Here is an 18,204-nt window from a genome sequence, read left to right as displayed (position 1 = left end):
GCAATTTAATTAATTTAATTTCAATATTTTAAATTGAATTAATTTAATTTATATTATAAAAATCTCATCAAAATAATTTAATTTTGTATTATATAAAGACTTAGTATTTATAATTTATAAGCATATTTGATTCTCGCTCCGTTTACCAAATTTAGTAAATAATAAATTACATTAAATATACATTAAATTATTATAAATTTAAAGTATAAAGAATAAATTATTACGTATTAAAGTTAAAAACTAAATTAGTTTCTTTTATAAGATTAAAAAAAAAAAAAAAAAAGGGAAAAGGGTGAGGAGGTGGTTGAAATCGTTAATTAGAAGCAAAAGGAGCGGTAAAAATGTAATTTCAGTCTGTCACCCACAAGAGTCCTCCACTCCACAGTCGCTCTCTCTCTCTCTCTCTCTCTCCATCAATAATCTTCACACTCTCTCTCTCTCTCTACAAAGCCTCTCTTTTTTCTCGACTTCAATTCACTGCCACTGTTCTTCTTCTTCCCCATTTCTCTCGTCTGCAAAGTCGACGCAGTTGGTTAAATTTGTCTGCGCTTCCATAATTTTGCGGCGAATCGATTCCCCCATTGAATATTTCTCTTCCGTTCTTCTCGCCGGAACTCTTGTTTCCTTCATCTCCGCTACTTGCCTCCACTCTACGACTTTCATGCCACTCTCCTTCTATGTGCTGAATCCGCTACCAATTCTGGTGTATCTTGTTCAGATCTGAGACTTGGCCCGTCGGATCCGTGCTCACCAACCTCAGATATGGAGGAAGCAATGGAGCTGGCTCGTGCCAAGGACACCAAGGAGCGCATGGCCGGCGTCGAACGCCTGTATGAACTTCTCGAAGCTTCCAGAAAAAGTTTGAATTCCGCCGAGACTACGGCCTTGGTTGATTGCTGCCTCGATCTTCTCAAGGACAACAACTTTAGGGTTTCCCAGGGTGCTCTCCAGGCTTTGGCTTCTGCTGCTGTGCTCTCTGGCGAGCCTCTCAAGTTGCATTTCAATGCCCTTGTCCCCGCTGTTGTCGAGCGATTGGGTGATGCGAAGCAACCTGTGAGAGAAGCCGCAAGGAGGCTCTTGCTCACTCTTATGGAGGTACTGGATGAGCCTTTACTTCTGCGGATTTAACGATTTCAGCAATTGTTGCCGTCTATGTGGCAAATGAATCCATGAATTTGATTGAAATCACTTGGAGTCGATTTAGTTTCTTTCTTCCGAGTTCGGCCGAAATTTCTCTCCCATATTTACAAGAACTTAGATATTTCATTGCTTTCTGTGTACTCAAATGATCTTTAATCGGGTCGTGATAGTGCATCCTAGGAATGGTTATAGTCTTTTCTTTGATTGTTTGGGTATCGAGCTCTTTTATCCGTTCTTGGCCTTAAAGCTTATTTAGTAGGCCCAAATTTGTTGACGCTTAGAACCAGCAAATTACAACTTGTGTGGGCTACATATTCATTAACCAATATCATTTCCCATTAATTTTGATCGGCGGCTGTGGGTTTTTGATCAAGTCTTCGACGTAAGAATAATCTGTGTCAATCTCTGTCTATCCTTACTGTTCACATGTAGGTTGCAAATATGGTCATATGACCATAGAATACTAAGGTCGACTTACCTCCCTGATTGCAGTCAAAAAAATTTCAGGTGGCAGTTATCTTAGTGAACTTTTTATTTTTCCTTTTTAATGGGGGGTGTAAGTGTCCCCTCTTAACATGATTAATTCTATGAAGGAGCTATTGCCGCTTTTCGCGATTTCTCTAAGATAGACTGATATATGTATCTCTTGTACTGTTAGTTCAAGTCTAATCTTTGTTTTTTTATATGGCAGGGCGAGATTTAAGTAGTTCAATTCATGGAGTGAGAAAATGAAAAAAAATTATTTTCTTGTATCCAATATATTGTTTATTATTCACTCAAAACTTTTTCCTTGTTTTGTTTGCTTGCGTGCGTAAGGAAAGGGCATGTAGAATTCTTGTCTTTTTTATATGGTCCTGCTGAAAGGAAAAAAATGCACACGACATACCTAATAAAGGTTGCTACCTACAGATTTCTTCTCCAACAATCATTGTTGAAAGAGCTGGCTCTTATGCATGGTCACACAAAAGCTGGAGAATACGGGAAGAGTTTGCAAGAACTGTTACAGCAGCCATTGGCTTATTTGCATCAACTGAGCTTACACTTCAGCGGGCTGTACTACCTTCGGTATGAAACTGAATTTCCAAAACATAAGAAAAACGAAAAACCTTTTTGTCTGGTAACTTTCTTCCATCTTAGAAGTGAACTTGATAAAAGTTTTTCTCTACAGATTTTGCAGATGTTAAATGATCCAAACCCTGGAGTTAGGGAAGCAGCTATAGTCTGTATTGAGGTTAGCGACCTTGAGTTAATTGCAACAATGGGCATTCTGGTTCAAGCTTATGTCAATGTCAGATAGTGTCAATTGCAATATGCTATTGTTGAATTCAGCGATTAGACTTAAAGTTTCTTTTCTTCAGGAGATGTATACACAGGCTGGGCCACAGTTGCGTGATGAGCTTCAGCGCCATCACCTTCCTACCTATATGGTAAGCTTTTTCTTCGATCATCTCTTCTTCCCCCCTTTCCCTTTTTGTTATAAGGATGCCTTTAGTCCCTTATTCCTAATTTCTTTTATGATTAGAAAGTGCTTGAATGCTTATAGTTTGATTTTACTTCAGATAAAGTAGCAATCTAATTTATGGAAATGGATGTTACTATTATAATTTTCTGAATTTTTGTTTTATCATCTACCTCCAGGTGAAAGATATTAATGCTCGTCTTGAGAAAATTACACCTCAAGTTCGGTCCTCAGAAGGACTAGGTAGTTTTTCAGTTGGAGACATGAAGCCTGCAAATATTAACCCTAAAAAAAGTAGTCCGAAGGCTAAGAGTTCCAACAGGGAGGTTTCTCTTTTTGGAGGTTAGTTTTTAGTTTATATTTGAATAGTCTAGCAAAAACAACCGATATGGGTCCATCGGAACCGATTCATTATGAGATTTATTTATTTATTTTAATATTTTTGTAAATAATAAGTAGCTTTGTGGTAGCTATTTATGTCTAATTTCAAGCGTTTTATAACCCTTCTCCTTTTGTTGTCCATACCAACTGGGTAGCACTCCATGGTGTAATTGTGGTCTCTGTGGCGGGGGTTATTGTGTTAAGTGATTTGTGTTTGTTTTAGTTGCTTTAGCATGCCCATTTGCTTCTGTGTGCTGTGTTTTTTTTTTATTATTATTTTTTATTATTATTATTACTATTCTTGTTATATTGTTTTTAGGAGAAACATTTGCTTAACTGATGCATGAAATATAAAGAGGGGAAAGAGGCCACCATTGCCAAAAGTTTTTATTACAAAAATAACTCCCACTAGGTCGAAAGAAGACCAAGCCTATAATATGAAAAGGGTGGTCTACATTTACACGTAAATGGAGCTAAAAAAACTTACTTATCTGGGTGTTGGATGCTGGTCTCCTAGGACTTTTCAATTTATCTGCTAGGTCTTAGTATCGTGATTAAAGCACTGTTTGTTTAGCTAGTTGGTTGGCTCCCCTAGCTTAGGCTGATTCTTTATTTATTATCATTATTGTTTTTTTTATGCTCGTTGGTTTTTCTTTTTTGTACTCTTTCATTTTCTTTCTAGGAAAGTTTGACTTCTCATTTAAAAAGAAAGAGTACCAGATAGTGTTGAAAGAGACTGCAGAATTTGTGAATATGCAATTTTTCATTTTTTAGCTAAAGTTTATCGAAGATAACTTTGTCACTATTGACTAAAACAAGCCAAAATGGGTTGGCATGTTGGACAACCCTCTAGGGTTTCATAACTCATGAGTTTCTTTGGCAATTGAATATAGTACGCTCAAGTAGTTATTCCGTAAGATTAATCGAGGTATGTGTTAGACTAATAAGGATTATCATCTTAGCTACACCATTACTCTTTGCATTATTCTGTCATGCTGGCTATGACATTTGGTTTTAATATTTATCTGGTACTTTGTCATCTACTTCAGTTAAGAGGTTCTTACTACTCTCTTTTCCAAAGTAGAAGGAATAATTTGAAATTTCTCCTTGGTTTCTTATTAACAAACAATAAGTAGAAGGAACATTTGAATGCTCAGATTTCAACATTTTTAATTGTGCACTTCATAGTAACACTTATATTTTGAGTGTCGATTTTAAAAAAAGAGTTATCCTTTGAGCGGTATTTAAAGCATGGATGAAATCAGGGCCTTTTAACCAGAATCTTGGAGTATGGTATTCGTTAAATTATCTTTGCTTAGGAGGTTGCTGCTGTCATGTGCAGGAGAAAGTGATGTAACTGAGAAGCAGATAGATCCTATAAAAGTGTATTCGGAGAAGGAGCTAATAAGGGAAATTGAGAAGATAGCTTCTATCCTTGTTCCAGAAAAGGATTGGTCTATTCGCATAGCAGCCATGCAGAGAATAGAGGGCTTTGTTTCTGGAGGTTTTACTACAACTCTTTTCTCTTACAGTATATGTCACATGTTGATGAATTAGTAGCTTAAATGAATTGAATTTATTAGGCTGACATAACTGTGATTTTGCGAGTCACAAATATTCTCTTCCAATAATGTTGTACTTTTTCTTCATATATGAAATTATTCAAGTATGTCGTATGTTGATTAACATCAGTAGTCACTATTGAGTTTGATTTGGTAGGTTGGAAAAATTGTGATAGAAAGGTTTATAGATTTTTTTTTGAAGGATGTTTTCAGTATTAATTGCCTGATTCACATTTCTCTTTGATGTGTTAATATTGCCACAATTGTTCTACTGTCACTACCGTATGATCTTGTTTTGTGGGCCATACTATCTCTTTATCTATCTATGATGTTTGGTATGGCTTGGAATTGTATAACGGAGGCGGAGTTCTCAATGCATTGGTGTTGAGGAAGGATGCTCATTTTTTTTTTTTTCCTGATAGGTGCTGCTGACTATCCATGTTTTAAGGGATTGTTGAAACAGCTGGTTGGACCTCTCAGTACTCAATTATCTGATAGAAGGTCTAGCATAGTGAAACAGGTGTAATTGCAGTTATTATTATTTTTATTATTATTTGTATCAGACTGTTGATCTTTACTGAACTTTTTTTCTTTTTTTCTTTCTTTAAATTTTTATTTGATTACGAATCGGATTTCAATTTTGTTTTCAATGCTTCTTCATATTCATTGTGTAAGATTTGTGTGATTTATCATCAATTGTCGTTAAATCTTACACTAACATTTAGTGGGTCCAAAGTGATAATATTTTCTCTTTCTTTTATGCTTTGATAGTCGATGGGAAGACTATTTCTTATTATTTTCTAAATGTATCTAGTTTATTGTGTTGGATAGGAAACATTATTTGGTGAAAGATTTTGTATTCGGTAAAGAATTGGGTTTTTATTGGCTTATCCTTGGGACTCCTTAAGCACTGTTCTCTTTTTGGCTCTTTACTGGTGTAAATGCAAACACACTTTTTCTGAGTATGGTCTTACCATACTTATGGCCAAATGGATGACTGTTTTGTAATTCCATTATTAGAATCCATGGTCTCTTCCCTTTTTTATATTTTTTAGTATATAATGAAATACTTGTTTCTTTAAAAGAATGGTTTTACCTTCTCTCAATTCTACTTTGTATTTCAGGCTTGCCATTTGTTATGCTTCTTGTCTAAGGAACTTTTGGGAGATTTTGAAGCCTGCGCTGAAATGTTTATTCCAGTAAGTGAAAGATCTTGGAAAAATGTTGTTGTCATGCTGGGAATCCTAATTTGTTTTGTTTTGTTTCTATTCAGGTCCTTTTCAAGCTGGTTGTCATTACTGTCCTTGTAATTGCGGAGTCTGCTGATAATTGCATAAAAACGGTATTGTTATTGCTTTATAAATTATGTCTCTTTTACCCTTTTTGTATTCTTTTGTATGGTTAGGACTTAAGTTGTTTTTTCTCCCCAAAGACAAAATTTCACTTGAAGCAATTTCCATTGGCAATTGACTTGGGTGGTTTATAATGAATTTATTAATTTCATTTTCTTTTTCATCTAGATGTTGCGTAACTGTAAAGTTGCACGTGTGCTTCCCCGTATAGCTGATAGTGCAAAAAATGATCGAAATGCTGTACTACGTGCACGGTGAGAATTTCTTCACATTCCTGAAACTTATACGATAGCATTATTCTCCTGATTCCTATTGTGTCTTTTTTTGTATCATAGGTGTTGTGAATATGCACTACTCATTCTCGAGTATTGGGCTGATGCACCTGAGATACAGCGATCTGCTGATTTATATGAGGATCTAATCAGGTGTTGTGTAGCTGATGCAATGAGTGAGGTATTTTTGAAAAAATAATTCTTGAATTTCATTACTTTGTATAGAGAGTTCTTTTTGCCTTGTAAATCATTTTCATTTGAAATTCTTGTCAATTTGTGTGCAGTATTTCCTTGTCCATTTAAAAAAAGAAAAAAGAAAAAAAAAGAAAGAGAGAGAAACGAAAAAGAAAAATTTAGATAATAGTCCCTGCCAGTTGTTTGAATTTCTTAATTACATTAATTGGTATAGCCACTCCCTATCCTTAGATCTCCTTCTTATTATCCTCACTTTAATTTTGTAACAATATCTGAAGTTGTATGGCATAACATTCCATTTCATATCTCTCTTACTACCTCACTTTTAGTATATTTACTTTATAGGTTCGAGCCACTGCACGATTACTATACAGGATGTTTGCAAAAACTTGGCCGGAGCGTTCCAGACGTTTATTTTCCTCATTTGACCTTGTGATTCAGAGGGTATAGCTTACTTTCATTTGAAAGATGTTTTGATATCCATTCCATTATTAAATGTACCGTTCTCTAAATTCCAAAATTTCCTCCAGTTAATTAATGAAGACGATGGGGGTATACATAGGCGACATGCTTCTCCATCTGTTCGTGATAGAGGTACAATGATGCCACTCAACTCTCAACCATCGACTGGCTCAAGCTTACCTGGATATGGAACTTCTGCTATTGTTGCAATGGATAGAAGTTCAAGTTTATCGTCTGGGGCTTCGCTCTCATCTGGACTTCTGTCTCAGTCTAAGACTTCTGTTGATGGTTCTGAACGTAGTTTGGAAAGTGTGTTGCATTCAAGCAAACAGAAGGTCAATGCAATTGAAAGCATGCTCAGAGGCTTGGATTTATCTGAGAAACATAATGCAAATCTTCGATCATCTAGTTTGGATCTAGGTACCCAATATCATATGCTGTTAATTAGCTTTTTATCACCCTTGAGCTCTTGGGTTTGTTCTTGTTCTTATTCTTTATGAAGCAACTAGCTAAATTTGATATGTGTGAGCGGCTAAATTTTCCTCTTACTTCCCCTAGTGCAGGAGTTGACCCTCCATCATCTCGTGATCCACCCTTTCCTCAAGCTTTACTCGCAACTAATCATTTGAGTAACTCTTCTACAGCTGAATTAACTGCATCAAATCAGAATAAAGTTAGGAGCCGGCAAGGTGGATTGGGTTTATCTGATATCATCACTCAAATTCAAGCTTCCAAAGGTTCTGGTAAATCATCATATCGCAGCAATGTGGTCAGCGAATCTTTGCCTACTTTTTCATCTTACTCTGTGAAGCGGGTTGTTGACCGACACCAGGAAAGGGGTTCTGTTGAAGAGAATAATGATATTAGAGAGGCTAAGCGGCATATTACCCCGCAAATTGAGAAGCATTACTTGGATACATCTTATAGGGATGGGAACTACAAGGATTCTCATAATAGTTATATTCCCAATTTCCAGAGACCACTGTTGAGAAAGAATGCAGCTGGGCGAATGTCTGCAACGAGGCGTCGGAGTTTTGATGATAGCCAGCTACCACTTGGGGAAATGTCAAGTTACGTTGACAGCCCAGCTTCTCTCAGTGATGCTCTTAGTGAGGGACTTAATCCATCTTCTGACTGGTGCACTAGGGTTGGCACCTTTAATTATCTTCAATCTTTGCTGCAGCAGGGTCCAAAAGGAATACAAGAAGTACTCCAAAATTTTGAGAAGGTAATGAAGTTGTTTTTCCAGCACTTGGACGACCCACACCATAAAGTTGCACAGGCAGCACTTTCAACACTGGCTGATATAATTCCAACCTGCCGAAGGCCATTTGAGAGCTATATGGAAAGGATCTTACCCCATGTTTTCTCTCGGTTGATTGACCCAAAGGAGTTAGTTAGGCAACCCTGCTCGACAACTTTGGAAATTGTTAGTAAAAGTTATAGTACCGATTCTCTCTTACCTGCTTTACTCCGTTCTCTGGATGAACAGCGGTCACCAAAGGCAAAGCTGGCTGTTATTGAGTTTGCTATAAATTCTTTTAACAAGCATGTTGTGAATTCTGATGGCTTTAGTAATAATGGCATCCTAAAGTTATGGCTTGCTAAACTGACACCATTGGTTTATGACAAAAATACAAAGTTGAAGGAAGCAGCCATTACATGCATTATATCTGTTTACTCACACTTTGAACCAGCAGCTGTCTTGAATTATATCCTTAGCCTATCGGTTGAAGAACAGAATTCCTTGAGGCGAGCCCTTAAACAATATACTCCTCGCATTGAGGTGGACTTGATGAACTTTTTACAGAACAAGAAAGAACGCCAACGACCTAAGTCCTTGTATGACCCATCTGATGTGGTTGGATCATCTTCTGAGGAAGGGTATGTCAGCATGTCCAAAAAGAATCAATTCTTTGGTAGATATTCAGCTGGTTCTCTTGATGACGAGAGTGGTAGGAAGTGGAATACGAACCATGAATCAACCCTGGTAACAAGGAGCATTGGTCAAGCTACTTCTGATGAACTTCGTGAGAACTTATATCATAATTTTGACTCTGGTTCCAGCAATGATGTTATTAATTTGAAAACCGAAGAGGCAAATTATTTGGAAAATTCCACACATCAAAACCTGGGCTCGCGGACTAGTCTGGTGGATAATGTTGATAATAGTGTTGACTTTGACGATTATTCTTCCCTGCATTTGGTTAATGGTGAGATTGACAGCAATCACTTAGGAGTCGCTGAAAACATTGGGTATGATGACGAGGCTTCACTAGAGCTCGGTTCTCATCAACACAAAATTAAATCTGTTAACTCCATGGTGGACACATGCCCTAGTATCCCTCAAATTCTTCACCTGGTGAGCACTCTCACAATGGATTTGTTTGTATCTATTAGTTATTTTCTTTTACTTCAGTTTTAAAAATTTTATACCCTCGCATCAGATGTTATGTGAGATGATCCGGATGATAGATAAGTGGTATGATTCTTCTGCAGATAAGTACTGGCAATGGTGAAAGCCCTTCTGCAAGCAAATGTGGTGCACTGCAGCAGCTAGTTGAAACTTCCATAAGTAATGATCCGTCCATTTGGACCAAGGTATGGTCCAACTCTTGATCAATTGATATTCCATATTTTCAATTCAAGGACTTCAAACTATTGGTGCTTTTTGTTGTGTTTTTTCTTCAAACTATTGGACTTCAAACTATTCAGCTTATAGATGGGTAGTTTAGCTTGATCACTGAGGGACATCGTACTGTGTTGTAGAATTCAGTGTTTTAGAAGGGAGGTGCCAACTCCTAGGTGTACACTCTTTTGTCTGATTGAATGTGGCTCAGTTTTTTCATTAACTATTCTAAAACAGCCTCTAAAATCTTAACGTTATTATATTTTTTAAAAATTCTGCATTTCTCTATTTTTGGTTGGTAGTTTTTTGTTCTTTCGGCTCCTTTTGTTTTGGGCTTTCCATTTTTGTTTCCTATTATTTTATTTCTTCAAGATGAAAGTTGGTTTCTTTGAAAAAAAAAGTTGTGACAGTTCAACTACAGAACACATGGTTCCAACAGCAGGCGAAGTTAGGATCTACATACATATTTGGGAATCTTGTGGCAACGCTTGATATCTCATTCCATGTTCTTTGTTGGGAAGAATTAGAAAGGAAGGAGAAAATTAAAAAGAAAGACAAAATTGTTACAATTTTCATGCTCGTTCCAAATTCAAAGTACCGTTTGTGCAAATAAAAGCTTCTTGTTACATGATTTCTTCTCTATATAGACAAATATAGGATCTATGGAGCAATTACTTAGAAGTATATTTTGTGACATAACTCTTCCTACCCTTTGTTTGTGTAATGCTAATCGATAGGGTTTTATTGGTAAGTGCTCTTGTATGAAGAAACCCATGTTTATTTCTTCTAAGTCCATTTGTTTGGAACATTTTGTTTTTCCAAGTGAAATCCTCCAACATATGAAAGAGGGAAAAAGTAGTTTCGTTGTTGTAGAACTCTCAAGGTCAAGCTTAACAATGACACCCATAGGGGTGTTCCAAAAATTCGGTGACCCATAAAACCCGATCAATCCAACCCAAGTCTAAACTGAATGTATAGACTCGAGGGGCATTGTCGAAAGATCTGCCACCATGCCTAACGTCTTCACAAGAGTTCTCTTGTTTCTACCACCTTGAAAGCAATAGCAGCATTAGAACCCTGGTAACATTAGGAAATATATCTCTTAGGGATTCTTGAACTGCAGTCAAAAGAATCCTTCTGATGAGGTCTATCTACATTTCATGCCACAGCACACCACTTTCGTGAGTACTGAACTCCATGTTCTTTCTTGGCTCTTCTGTAACTGATGCTAATGCCCCCTTTCAAGTGATGCCATTCTGTTATCTTCTCTGTTCTGTTTTCCTAGTAATGCTTGAGTTTGATTATCAACTTATTCTTGCTTGACATTTTAGCTATATGGTTGATCATATTTACGATTGAGAATTGTTTTGCCAGAGGTCCATTTTCATCTCATAGATTGTTTATCCATTTGCAGTACTTCAATCAAATTTTGACAGTGATACTGGAAGTGTTGGACAATTCTGATTCCTCTGTACGCGAGGTTGCTCTTACATTGATAACTGAAATGATTAAGAACCAGGTAAGTTAAATATGATTTCTGATGCTTTATGAGATGCTGCATTTATTGAACACAATTATTCAACATTTCCGTAGTACATTTTTTCCTATTTAGTGAATTCTCATTTTTGTCCTTCATTTTATGTTTCCAGAGGGATTCAATGGAAGATTCTGTTGAGATCGTGATTGAGAAACTCCTCCATGTTACTAAGGACATTATTCCCAAAGTAACTGTTCTTAGCATTTTGAAACTTCTTTTGCTTGTTTTTACCCATCTAAAATTGCTCCCTCTTCCTTGCACCTTTATTTTCAGGTTTCAAATGATGCAGAGAATTGCCTGACCATCGTGTTATCTCAGTATGATCCATTCAGATGCTTAAGTGTATGTATATTTGCATTCTATTTTTCTCTTCATGGATATTACCTGCCCATAATTCATTTTCAGATACCTATTTCGTTGATAGTATATCGCATCAGGAAAAAGATAAAAATAGCATCAGAGATACAGTTTTTTATTTTATTTATTTATTTATTTCTTTATTAATCATTATTGTTTATAATTCTTTCGCATAGTTCTTTAGGTTTAGTATAACATGGGCGATGTACTTCATTTTGCAGGTTATTGCTCCCTTGTTGGTTACTGAGGATGAGAAAACTCTTGTGACCTGCATCAATTGCTTGACAAAGGTTTATTCTTTTAGTGCCATCCTAGTTGCAATTTCTTTTAGCTGGGTCCCATCTAAATTCTGACCTGCCGCTACTTGGGTTTTCAGCTCGTAGGTCGGCTCCCGCAAGAGGAGTTGATGACACAGTTGCCCACTTTTTTGCCTGCTCTCTTTGAAGCATTTGGACATCAGAGTGCTGATGTGAGGAAGGTAATGGCCGCTACTTGGGTTTTCATTTTTCATTCTTGCTTCACTGGTATAACAAAAGAATGAAATAGAATAACAAAAGAAAGGTATTCATATCTGACATAGCCTTATTGACTGACAATTTGGTGCAGACTGTTGTGTTCTGTCTTGTTGACATCTACATAATGCTTGGGAAACAATTTTTGCCTCACTTGGAGGCACTCAACAGCACTCAGCTACGTTTGGTTACAATTTACGCCAATCGAATTTCGCAAGCTAGGACAGGAACCGCCATCAACGCCAATCATGATTAATGGGGAGTTTGCATGGTTCTAATGTTTTTCTGATGTGAACAAATATTGTTCGTATATTCCATCACCCCTTGGTGTAAGTTTGTATATTGTGTGCATACATTGTGGATGCTTTTTTTCTCTCTTTTTTTTTCCACCCATTATATATTCTTTTTCATGTCATTTTTCTTTCCTAGATGCCAGTTTGGTTTGGAGATCATTGTGTTTAAGACCCATTATGAAATTCAATTATTGTGCCCAATTTTGTATTTTACAGGTCCAGAATATTATTTACATGTAATTGAATGGGGGAGGGGTTTTTATTTTATTTTATTTTATTTTATTTTATCCTTTTTCCTCTTAAATTAATTTAGGTTCTCATTTAAAAGTAGTCTATACTCTATTCTCACAGGTATGGACTGAGTCTCAATTGGGCCTTAAATTCAAGACTGGCATTGCCGTAAGTCCAAAACCCGGATCCAAATTGAGCCTTAAAATCATAACCCAAAAATCTAAATTGAGCCATAAAGTTCAGGAGCCCATTTCCGTAAATCCAAAATCCGGATCCGAATTGGGCTGAAAATTGTAAGCCGAAAATCTCAATTGGGCCTGAAATTCCAGGCAGCCCATTGCCGTAAATCCAAACCCGGATCCTAACTGGGCCATAAAATTATAACCCAGAAATCTCAATTGAGCCTTAAAATTCAAGACAGCCCATTGCCGTAAATCCAAAACCTGGATCCGAATTGGGCCTCAAAATTGTCAGCCGAAAATCTCAATTGGGCCTTAAATTAAGGGCAGCCCATTGCCTTCCATTATTAGCTTGGGCTTCATGTTTGGACAACCTCACTTCTATTTTGGGTTGGGCCTGAGTTTCCATATTAGCTTGGGCATGATTTTTGGGCCACACGATTTCTACACTGAATGGGCCTGAGTTTTCATAATAGCTTGGGCTTCAGTTTTGGGCCACATTTGTTCTACTTTGGGTTGGGCCTGAGTTTCCATATTAGGTTGGGCTTCAATACTGGAATTTCTTAGCAAGTATCTTGCTTTATGACTCCGGGATTGCAACAAATAGCTAGAATCAAATCCATCTATATGGCCAGCTAAAATTTCCACTGCTGCAATAGATTGAGCAGTCCACTTCTTTAAGCCTAAGAGAAAGTCCTGACTTTGATTGAGGTCACAAGGTAGGTCAGACAGACCCTTCTCTGCTCTTATTAGAGCCATATTTAAAACCCGGATCTTAACTGGGCCATAAAATTGTAACCCAAAAGTCTCAATTGGGCCTTAAAATTGTAGCCTCCCATTGCCGTAAATCCAAAACCCTGATCCGAATTGGGCCTTAAAATTGTTACCCAAAAATCTTAAGTGGGCCGTAAAACTCAAGACAGTCCATTTCCGTAAATCCAAAACCCGGTTCCAAATTGGGCCTTACAATTTTAATCCAGAAATCGAAATTGGGCCTTAAAATTCAAGGCAGTCGTAATCCAAAACCCGAATCGGAATTGGAGAAAATTTAATACCCATTTTCCCACCATAAACCCTATGTCTTGTTGCAGTTGTCTGCAGCCATTGCAGAGCTGAGCTAACTGAATTAACCTTTCCACTTGTTTCTTCTGCACCATTCTCTTCTTAGCTCTTCTTCTCCATCTTCCCTGCAACTTCATTGCCACCATGCACCGCTTCGCCTGTGGCCTCGCCTCTAAAGCCAGGTACTACTTCACTACTTTTCACAACCTTCTTTCAGTTGATTGTTTCTCATTCGTTTCTTTCTCATTTCCCTCCTTTCTTCTTGAAGGTTGGCTAGGAACAGTGCCCATCAGGTCTTTGACTCCGTATCTAATTCATTTTCTATAATGTAGTTCATGTTTTAATGCGCATTTTCGAGTAATGTCATGTGGTTACAATATACAATGTGAAATTTGCTTCATTTTCATTAACTTCGACAGTTCTGTCAACTGGTATTGACAACTCTTTTTCCCGTATGAGGGATTTCAGATCAATTCTAGATTGAACTGCAGTAGGAATTATGCAGCGAAGGACATTAAATTTGGGGTTGAAGCGCGCGCCTTGATGCTTAGGGGTGTTGAAGAGCTTGCAGATGCTGTCAAAGTTACAATGGGACCGAAAGTGAGTTGAACATGACCTAACTGTAAGACCTATATGTATTTGTTGATTACTTTAGTGTTTGGTATATGATGATCACCAGTAGTAATCGACATATTAGGAATGCACATGATCAGGGGTTCCATTTAGATAGTTTACTGACTAAGTGTTCTCTCACTTGTTTTTAAAAGGGGCGTAATGTAGTGTTAGAGCAGAGTTATGGTGCCCCAAAAGTGACGAAAGATGGTGTTACTGTTGCAAAGAGCATTGAATTCAAAGATAAAGTAAAAAATATTGGTGCAAGTTTGGTGAAGCAGGTTGCAAATGCTACCAATGATGTGGCAGGAGATGGTGAGTTTTTGAAAACGTTCAAGAGGAGCGTGTTTTTCACGTGGTCTGAACAGAACAGGTGCAGTCACTGACATGAAGCTCCTTTCTCTTGTTTCAGGTACAACATGTGCAACGGTTCTTACTCGTGCAATATTTACTGAAGGATGTAAATCTGTGGCTGCTGGAGTGAACGCTATGGACTTGAGACGTGGGATTACGATGGCAGTTGATTCTGTTATTACAACTCTGAAGAGCAGAGCCCGGATGATCAGTACATCTGAAGAAATCGCCCAGGTTGGAACAATATCAGCTAATGGAGAACGAGAGATCGGTGAGCTAATAGCTAAGGCTATGGAAAAAGTAGGAAAGGAGGGAGTTATCACCATTTCAGTAAGTTATTTCAAACTCTCTCTTGTGTTCCACTATTTGTTTGTATAATACCTGGATGTCTTTAATAGCTTGTGGCTCTTTGGCTTACGGATTTGACTTAATCGATGTCTGAGTTCATAGTCCCGATTCATTTTCCGGGTCCTAAAATTCCTCTATGTCTATCATGAGAGCCATCTATCTCGTTCTCCATTTCTTTGCAGGACGGTAACACCCTCGATAATGAATTGGAGATCGTTGAGGGAATGAAGCTGGACAGGGGTTTCATATCTCCTTATTTTATTACCAACCAGAAAAACCAAAAATGTGTAAGGATTTAGTTTATTATTTATCACAACTTCCAGTTTTCTTTCACTTGGTTATCTTTTTCGTGATTCATCATGGTGTGGTTTTGGCTTGTCTTCCGATTCATGTTCCTATTCATATATTAACTTCGGGACCGGGTTCGGGGACTTGACATTTACCCTTCGATAATGACCTTACTTCTCGATTGTTTCGTCTTACAGGAATTGGAAGATCCACTAATTTTAATACACGAAAAGAAAATCTCAAATTTAAATGCTGTGGTAAAAGTCTTGGAGTTAGCTCTGAAGGTAACCTATCCTTTTTAGTGGATGTTTACTCTGAGTTTAGTCTGAATATCACTGCTTAACAGCATGTCTTCCATTTTGGCCTTAGAGGCAAAGACCTTTACTTATTGTTGCTGAAGATGTGGAAAGTGATGCATTAGCTACCCTTATTTTAAACAAGTTACGTGCTGGTATTAAGGTAACATAAATGTTCTTAGTTACATGCTAAACTTTAGTGGTAACAATGGATATACCAACTAAAATGGTGTTTATCACTTAAACGAACGTAAGGTTTGCGCAATTAAAGCTCCCGGGTTCGGTGATAATAGGAAGGCTAGTATGCAGGATCTGGCAATTCTCACAGGAGGCCAGGTAGACTTTCTGACAATTTGCATCTCTTCCACCATGTTTTTCTTGAAGATCTCATATTCAATTATACTTTGTGTTTCTTTTTACGTTGAATATCAGGTCATAACTGAGGAACTTGGTCTAGATCTTGAAAAAGTTGGTGCTGAATCATTGGGTTCATGCAAAAAGGTGAAATAATCTTACTTTTTTGCGACATCGAGATTATATTTCTAACGTAATTAATGTTGTGCATATCGGCATAGGTTACAGTGTCAAAGGATGATACTGTAGTTCTTGATGGGGCTGGTGACAAGAAGGCGATTGAAGAACAGTCTGACCAGGTTTCATTTTCTTCATTTTTGTAGAATGTCATGTTATGTTTTGAATTTCGTTAGGTTCCTTGGTGCGTGAATATACGAATCATGATCGAACGTGCGTGACAGTTGCGATCCTTGATTGAGTTGAGCACTTCAGACTATGACAAAGAAAAGCTGCAAGAACGGCTTGCAAAGCTTTCTGGCGGAGTTGCTGTTCTAAAGGTAAGTGTTTGTGTCATGTAACTCAACTCGTTAAGACATAAACATGCCAGCACTCCGCTTGATTCGAGCTCTTCACTCACGTTTTTTGTAGATTGGTGGGGCCAGTGAAGCCGAAGTTGGGGAACGGAAGGATAGAGTTACCGATGCGCTAAATGCTACGAAAGCAGCCGTGGAGGAGGGAATTGTTGCTGGTAATGCCATCTTCTGAGATTATCTTTTGTGCATGTCCTTTATCTAATTTTCTTTTTGTTTGGGATGGCTGAGAATTTGAAATGATAAATGATGTTCTATAACTTCATTCTTCATATCTTGTCGATGGGAGATTCGAAACCATCAGCATTATGATTACGTCCAATTCGAAAAAAACGACCTTGATATCTCGAGAGTTGGCATGGCAGGCGGTGGTGTCGCTCTGCTCTATGCATCAAAGGAGTTGGAGAAGTTGCATACTGCAAATTTTGATCAGAAGATCGGTGTTCAAATCGTTCAAAACGCTCTAAAGGTTTCGAAATTTCTCATTGAAACCACTATGCATTATGGATATGTTACAATCATATTGTACAATAATCATTTAACTTAAGGCTGCTTCATCTGCAGATGCCTATTTACACAATTGCTTCTAATGCCGGAGTTGAAGGAGCAGTTGTGGCCGGGAAGCTACTCGAACAGGACAATTCCGACCTTGGATACGACGCAGCTAAAGGTCTGTATTTTACGCCCCACGACATACAAAATGAATAGCAAGGTTTCGTTTTGCTTGTTTCCAGCCAAAGTTCTTGCAACTTCTGCTTATATAGTCTCCTACATTTCTTCATATAGGCGAATATGTAGACATGATCAAGGCTGGAATTATTGATCCCTTGAAAGTTATCAGAACCGCGCTAGTAGACGCCGCAAGGTAGCTTCGCTAGCCTCGCTCGAGATGCATTGTCTCTTAATGTTGTTATTATTTAAGCTTGGCTTGGCCCTTACAAGCTTTGTTATTGTACACAGCGTATCTTCGCTACTGACGACGACGGAGGCCGTGGTGGTCGAACAAGCTAACGATGATAAGGAAGCTGCCCCATCAATGGGAGGCGCCATGGGTTACTGAAACCGAACCCACCCCGATTTTGTTAACAATTGATCATTCATATGCAGACCAATTCAGAAGAAATTTTTCATAGAAGCTGATAAAAACACGTTTTTTCGACGACTCATTGCATCAATGGTTAGATCGAGCCGAATTCATGAGTTGAAATTTTTAGAAAAATGTCTTTCGAATCTAATAATCCAAGTCAATATGAGGAACATGATGTGGACATCAGTCAGCCCAATCATCATCTGAAAAGCAGATGACACGGTATCAGGTGGAGGGTGAGGAAACAGTACAAAGGAGACGACAGTTCCTTTTCAGAAAAAAATTTAATTGGGACAGAGCACATACAAGTACGTGGATATCAAAATGCTGACCTGGCATTTTCTTCAACTTGCCACGATTGGCCACATACATATACACGTGGATACAAAATGCTGACTTGGCGTGTTCTTCAACTTGCCACGATTCGTAACTCACCCCTCTCTCTCCTGTCTGGGAATCACAACTCCAACACTGTTTTTTAGGATAATTTAATAAAAATATCTATGAAATTTATATGTTTTTAGATATATATATATATATATATATATTATATATATTAACTTTAAAATAATGAATAATATGGTTAAAACTAATAAATAAATAAATAAATAAATGCTGGGATATGAAAATAATGGGCATAAGAGATGCCAGGAAGAAGAGGGACAAAGCAATATGTAGAGAAAGGAGAAGAATGTGATAGCAACCCAATGCC

At 37.6% G+C, this 18,204-nt stretch overlaps 2 protein-coding genes across 3 annotated transcripts; both read left to right on the top strand.

The window, feature by feature from the left end:
• Nucleotides 1–389: 389 nt before the first annotated feature.
• Nucleotides 390–12,418, top strand: LOC111778367 (CLIP-associated protein). 2 transcript variants are annotated; one of them, XM_023658148.2, is made up of 21 exons: nucleotides 390–1,095; nucleotides 2,050–2,205; nucleotides 2,309–2,371; nucleotides 2,499–2,567; nucleotides 2,779–2,941; nucleotides 4,323–4,484; nucleotides 4,965–5,062; nucleotides 5,667–5,741; nucleotides 5,816–5,884; nucleotides 6,063–6,148; nucleotides 6,230–6,347; nucleotides 6,707–6,805; nucleotides 6,892–7,243; nucleotides 7,468–9,185; nucleotides 9,323–9,424; nucleotides 10,867–10,971; nucleotides 11,102–11,176; nucleotides 11,263–11,331; nucleotides 11,568–11,636; nucleotides 11,723–11,824; nucleotides 11,953–12,418. In XM_023658148.2, exons 1-21 carry the CDS (start codon nucleotides 763–765, stop codon nucleotides 12,112–12,114), a joined length of 4,245 nt encoding a protein of 1,414 aa, XP_023513916.2. In that variant the 5' UTR covers nucleotides 390–762; the 3' UTR covers nucleotides 12,115–12,418. The 2 variants fall into 2 exon arrangements, with proteins under 2 accessions (XP_023513916.2, XP_023513915.2); XM_023658147.2 differs by having other exon boundaries at nucleotides 7,387–9,185.
• A 1,209-nt stretch (nucleotides 12,419–13,627) lies between these two features.
• LOC111778186 (chaperonin CPN60-2, mitochondrial) lies at nucleotides 13,628–17,567 on the top strand. Its single transcript, XM_023657873.2, has 17 exons — nucleotides 13,628–13,805; nucleotides 13,892–13,916; nucleotides 14,092–14,223; nucleotides 14,391–14,550; nucleotides 14,648–14,919; nucleotides 15,120–15,224; nucleotides 15,423–15,509; nucleotides 15,595–15,684; nucleotides 15,777–15,857; nucleotides 15,954–16,022; nucleotides 16,097–16,174; nucleotides 16,277–16,372; nucleotides 16,464–16,563; nucleotides 16,771–16,874; nucleotides 16,970–17,075; nucleotides 17,192–17,270; nucleotides 17,366–17,567. Exons 1-17 carry the CDS (start codon nucleotides 13,768–13,770, stop codon nucleotides 17,463–17,465), a joined length of 1,722 nt encoding a protein of 573 aa, XP_023513641.2. The 5' UTR covers nucleotides 13,628–13,767; the 3' UTR covers nucleotides 17,466–17,567.
• The last annotated feature ends 637 nt before the right edge of the window (nucleotides 17,568–18,204 follow it).

The sequence above is a fragment of the Cucurbita pepo genome, chromosome 17, assembly GCF_057944985.1.
Source record: "Cucurbita pepo subsp. pepo isolate OVF chromosome 17, ASM5794498v1, whole genome shotgun sequence".
Taxonomy (NCBI): Eukaryota; Viridiplantae; Streptophyta; class Magnoliopsida; order Cucurbitales; family Cucurbitaceae; genus Cucurbita; species Cucurbita pepo.
Note: the sequence above shows the minus strand (reverse complement) of the source record. Positions and strands in the feature narration are given on the sequence as shown.